At 32.4% G+C, this 6,773-nt stretch overlaps 1 protein-coding gene across 1 annotated transcript in view; it reads right to left on the reverse strand.

The window, feature by feature from the left end:
* Positions 1-6,773, reverse strand: part of LOC103309113 (muscle-specific homeobox protein tinman-like) — a 50,985-nt gene that overhangs the window by 42,326 nt on the left and 1,886 nt on the right. The window contains exon 2 of the mRNA XM_029487951.1: positions 360-1,548. Coding sequence (XP_029343811.1) covers positions 360-1,548 — 1,189 coding nt within the window. The remainder of the gene's footprint in view (positions 1-359; positions 1,549-6,773) is intronic.

Raw genomic sequence — 6,773 nt, forward strand, 5'->3', positions numbered from 1 at the left:
ACAGAACCCCCACCCGTCATTGTATAATTCTGGGCGCACACCATTATAAATAATAATTAATACCTAACTACAAAATATTATTGCGCCTAGAACGATGTTTACTTGTTACGTATTACGTATTTTAGTCGTCTCGTGACAACCAGTGGCTGATTTAACGTTAATGTTTTGTTAATACCGACGGTGCCTCCCACTGTATTTGTTTCTGGGGACTATAGCCCACCTAAATTACAGCGTTTCGTAATATGCAACACAGGTTAAAAATCAGCGGCATTTTAATAAATTATTAAAAAGTGTAATAGCTAGTAGTATAATACTATATACCATAATATTCCTATAATTTCTAAGCGAAAAACACTTACCAGCTGGTTTAGGAACATTTCGCTTGACTTGCATCCACTTGTAAGTGGGCACCGCTGTTTGGACGGCCGATGTAGCTGCGACGGTGGCGGCTCCGTGCTTTTGCTGGGCACCACTGTTTGGCCGGCCACAATGTTGCTGCTGCTGCTGCTGCTGTTGTGGTTGGTGATGGTGGTGTTGGTGATGCTGCTGCTGCTGTTGGTGATGGAGGTGGTGGTGATGTTGCTGCTGCTGTTGGACGTGTTGCTGCGGTTGACCGGCGATCATCGAGGTGCGGTACGCGGACGCGTCGTCACTGTACGGCGACGTACCGTCTCGGCCACCGTAACACTGGCCGCCGGAGGTCGCTTCTTGCTTAATGACGCGTGGACACCGGTCGTCGCCAGGTGTCGGGGTGGGCTGCAGCTGTAACGGGGACGCAGCCACGGTGGCCGTAGTCTGACCGGACGACTGAACCGGTGGAGGCGGAGGTTGCGTGGACGGCGGCCGCGGCTGCTGCACCGCTTGTCGTCCGGCGGCTGAGTGTTCGTTGTTGTGGTTCAGGTGCATGTTGAAGAACGCATTGTCCACGGACGCACCACCGCCACCACAATACGACTCGTTACGGACGGCGTTGTCGTCCCGATGATGGCCACCGTAACCGTTGTAACCGCCACCGCCGTCGTCCGGATACGCGCCGTAGTCTTGGCCGTGCACAGCGGACGCAATACCATTACAGTCCAAGTTTGTGTAGCTCAGACCGTCGGACGACGTAATGATGACGGCCGCTTCGGCTGACTGCAGCGGGTGTTGGTGATTGTGATGACCGTGCTGGTGGTGGTGCTGATGGTGATGGTGGTGGTGTTGGTGATGGGCATGGTAACTGCCACCGCCGACGTCGACCGCCAGCTGATCGTAGGCACCGTCACCGCCGCCACCCCCATAATACGACCGGTAATCGGCTGCCGATGCGTTCTTCTCGTAGTAAACGCCACACTCGGCTGCGTACGCCGGTTCCATCGGTGGCCGGCCACCCAAATACTGCGGCAGATCGTAGTCGGCCACCAGTCCGCTGGCACCGCCGTAATAGTCGTCGGCAGTGGTCGGCGTGTGCGTGGCGTACGACATCATGTCGCCACTGCCGCTGACGCCGACGCCGCCGTTGACCGCACCGCCGCCGCACGTGTTGTTGTGCATTCCCATGTTTGTCGTCTGCGAACGTATACAACCGCGAGTATAATAATAATATGATAATAATAATACAGTCGTTAAATATTAAAGTGTATAGTGTAATCATTAGGGATGACGTCATGGGTGCCTGTGATTTAAATAATTAAATGCTGCACTTTGAAAAATGTTTTCCTTGTGGTAGATACTATGATATCAGATTTACGCGATACTCGTTTTGGCACAGACCTGTTCCATGCCTAATTATATAGATACTTATACCAAATTTTATTTTTCATTATTTATAATTTGTATGAATTTTAGGTCATTTTTACGTAAATTTAAATTTTGTTGCAAAATTATATTATAATAGCATTTTATATAGGTACCTAATACATTCTAATATTAATATTATGTGTATTATATATACCTCATGAATAATGAGCACTGAATATAAACAAACCAAATTTAGCATCATAATATAATCAATATAACACCATACGATTATCATAATATTAAAAAATTAAAATTAATAGGTATGTTTTATGTAGGTATACATTGAATATAAATTGCACCTAATATATTTTTAGCTAAGTACCTACTTTTAATAATTTCATTATTTTAAATCTTTAGAGTATTGATGTAATTTTTATAGAGAATTTTCTTAGTTTTATGTTAAAATTCGTATTTATAGTAATATTGTTGTTATAGTATGTCCCTAAATCCCTGTCTCGTGTTATTATCACCTACAACAATAATCTATATTCAATGTAAATTCTAAAATTTTTTTAACATTTTCAAAACTAAAATGTAAATATTTTTTGAAACAAAAAATAAATTACATTTTAATTTTACTTTAAAATGTATTGTCATTCATACGTCGTAATTCCAAATTTCATCCAATAGGATTATTTTTAAATCTATCTATTCGTAAAAATATATTATGTACATCTAGCAGATTGTGGAAATAAAATATTTAAGTAAAAAAAATAAATATACGTCATTATAATTATAAACTCATATTTTTGTTTCTGTACCTATACATTTTTACGTTTTTTTTTTTAATGTTCCGTTAGGAAAAGGAATCAAATATATTTTTAATTTAACTAAGGGAATGCAATCCAAGTAATTAAATGATAATCTAACTTCTCAAGTTTCAACACCGTCCTAACTAATTTATAATTTGTTATTTCATTAAAGTTTCAATTTAAAAATTAACAAGTGAATGTTTGTTAAGTTTTTTTATCGATAATTTTGCTGCATTTAAACATGACATCTTAATTTATACGTAGTTAATTTATGCGTCTATAGTGTCTACATTAAATATATTAATTTAATCAGCTGCAGCTGTCTAGAACGATCGATATAAATATATATAGAGCTATAAAAAGGGTGAATATTGTTTTGGATTTTAATTATTAATAGTATAATAAATTTTTTTTTTTTATTTAGTGAACAAGGCTTCAACAGCTTGGGTTATTAGCCTACAATTTTAACAATATAAACATATATGAAAATAACAGATAATTATAATTTATGGTTTAAGTGTATGTAGTGGAAAAATGTATAAATAGCTTCAGTATTTTCCTCGCTGAGAGCAAGACTAAGAGAAGTTGTGTTTCTGAAAAAAAACGTCCGAGCTTCTGTGTATTTCGGACATCTGGTGATATATAATAAATTGTTGTTAGTATATACTACATACCTACTACCCATAGGTATATATATATAATAAATAATATTATACACTATACATGCCACATATCGTTAATTATTCGCTTTTCTTTATTTCATAAATTCCATATTAAACAATAAAATAAATTTGTTTCAATTAAATTGTGTTGTGTTTTAGTTGTAAAATTAATTTATTCAAATATTTTATAAATAGGTACCTACTATCAATATCAATCGGCAATCACATACATTAATAAATCGCATAGCGTTATATATATTAATATAATGCAACATTCAAATTAGTACCTATCTACTACCTAGGACCTATACCTACTTTATTTAAAACAATATTTGAAATAAATGTCTCCGCTCGAAACTAATAGGGGAAACTATATTACTGCAATTGTTTATAAAACGCTAATATTCTTTAGAATCAACTTGAAATTTATTTCTTATAATACATGTACACTTACTTTAAATTGCAGCCTATACCCATATTAACACATTATACTTGTACTTACTTAATAATATTATGTCAGGACATTTATCATAAACGATTGATATGTAAGTATTTCTATTAGCGCCATATTAATATTTTATATAATATGTTGTAAACGTTTTTAAATTAATTATTCTACTAAGTAAACCTTATTTTCGCAAATGTATGATAATTAACCTACGCATGTTAGACTCAACAAGTATAAGTGCTTAGCGTATTACAGCCTATATATATCTTATATATTATAAATATAACCTACAAAATATATTATCATTACATTGCGTACTATAAAAAAATCAATAGTAGGTGTATAACTCACGGTGGTCGTGGGTTGCGATGATTTTAACTTTAATTAAAATTTAAAAACATAGATATATAATAATATATTGTTAGTATTTTATAAGCCTTAAAAATGTCTTTAATATAACTTGAAATTTCTCAGTTATGATATTGATATTTAACTATAATATAGGTAGGTACTAGCCACTAGGTAGTTAATAACAAAAATATTATTACATAGGTACCTATATAGATGTGATTTATATTTTTTTAACCGATCGACTACTGCAGGTGTTGTTTGAATAATATAATGATATAGAAAAACGTGTAAACACACTTTTTTGTGTACATTTAGAGACAAATTTACTATTCTAACAAATGTCAGATTTTCCGTGTGCATAGAACGAAATTGACTGTAACTGAATTACAATATGTCTTTTTGAAGTTGATGTATCCAGGTGATGTTTATCTGTTATCTGGAATGTGACAAATATTGAACCAAGTATATAATATACAGACAACGTCTGTTTCTTTTCAAGTTTTGACAGTTTTTGGTAAACTTTTTTAATAGAAAAGTTTGGTTGTAAAACATGCTTGCAAAACTAATGGAACAAGTGAAATTTTGATTTATTTTTAAAGGAAAAAATAATATAGGTACCTTCCTATATTTTTTTCAATCCATTTTCACACCAATGCACCATTATAGTATAATATGAATTTTGTAGTTAAATATAGTGCATGACACTAAGCTTGTACGTAAAAAACATTGTTGCAACATTTATGTTACGCTACTATACCTATATATTATGATTTATGTGTGTCTTACTCAATTTTTGTTTTTTTGTAAAAAATCTATATTAACCAACTGAACGGATTAATATTTAAGATATTACATAGAATATATACAGTAGATTTCTCTTATAACAGCTATCTTCAAGGGAAATGTAGAGAATCAGATTTTTGTTCCAATCTTTGTTAGGTAATAGGTATGGTATATATATATTGATGACAAAACAAACTGCACGTGAGATCATATATAGGTGCAACTAAACCTATACTTTGGGGGGTGCAACGATTGTAAAGGATTCCCAGATCTCCAAACCCTTAATAGTAGATTTAATATTTACAACAATTTCAAATGTATAAATATGTACTTAGTTTTAAAATTTTTTATATGAATAAGTGTGAAACAGTAACAGATTAAGAAAAGAAAATTATCACAACTATTTTAACATGATCTTTCTGTCCAGTAAATTAGATATATTTAAATAACTTCTTTTTCAGACTTCATTTCAAGTCTATAATGCCATTAAAATTATTTTTATTCAGGAGAGGACTTTTTAACTCTGGCTTTATTTGCACTAGAAGTAAAACATCTTGAAACTGGAAAATCTTCCAGATCGTTTATTTCGTGTTAGGTACTTTTTTGTATTTTTTTTAAAAAATTTTTTAGGTACTATATATTAGGTCTTATTATTTGTTTAATATTATTAATTATTATAGAATATATTATTAGTAAGTAACATAAAATTGTAATATTAGATTTTAATAAAAAAAAAAACTATAAAAAATATTCAAACACAAATTAACATTTTAACTGTTTAATTGTTTTTTCAAGTTACAAGAAATCATAAACAAAGAAACAATGTAAACGTGCTCTCTTCAAGAAAATTGTCCTGTGTTCAAAGCTATTTTGTCAATTTATAATATAATGTTATTATAATTATTGTTATGCAAATATGAAATAAGTACCTAATGATAACTACATATGTGACCTGTTCTAGCTAAAGATAAGCTTATGATTATTTCATAATACCTATTATGTAGGTATAGTGTACCTGGTACAGGGACGAATCCAAGTGGGTGGTCTATGGGGCCTACCCCCCCCCCCCGTCATATTTTTTTATAAATATAAATATAATATATTAAATAACAAATAAACAAAATCTAAACTTCTTTTCACATTGTCGCTTTTTATATTAAATAATCAATAATTTATTTCTCACATCGATTACCTATATCTACTATTTTGACAACATTTTTAAATTAAGAATAAAGTATAATATTTTATTATAATAATTGTATTTGTGTTATAAGAAAATTGTTGCCCCCCCCCCCCAGATCTTTGCTCTGGATCCGTGCCTGACCTAGTATACTATAACAATTTCGTATTTATTGATAATTTTTTCTTCAAATAATTAAAATATGTAATAGCAGAAATAAGGGTTTAATTTTTTGATTGAGCACATTTGAAATTTGTGGGTGCACAAGTCCCCTGTGCCTCCCCTTAGTTGCGTCAATGCATGATATATCATATATAAAACTAAAACTACATATAGCTGGAAATTGTTTTATCCGGAATATCGTTATATGCGGCTTACTACAAGCGGATTCTTCTGTATTATATTATATACATATACATATAAAGTGTAACCGTAACATAAACTGTATAACGATTTGTTTAGTTAAGTTATCTTGATTTACTAATGTATATAATACCAATAGGCTTTGTTCCTTATATAGGTGCCTATAATTTCATGAGTTATAAATTAAAATTGATCATTATCTAACAAATACTACATACATAATTATATTTATTATAAATTATTACAAATTCTTCCAGTTTTGTCAGGGTTTTAGGTCTAAAATAAGTCGCTTTTTTTCATCGACTGGATTACTGTAGTCCCCAAAAATCAAGGGCGTAATTACGGGGGGGATATGGGGGATAGATCCCCCCCCATGAGCTGTATTTATATATTGTCTTATACTCTTATACTCTTATACCTACAAATAGTTCAAATACAAACTTATAAATTATTAC

This window comes from Acyrthosiphon pisum, chromosome A1 (genome assembly GCF_005508785.2).
Source record: "Acyrthosiphon pisum isolate AL4f chromosome A1, pea_aphid_22Mar2018_4r6ur, whole genome shotgun sequence".
NCBI lineage: Eukaryota > Metazoa > Arthropoda > Insecta > Hemiptera > Aphididae > Acyrthosiphon > Acyrthosiphon pisum.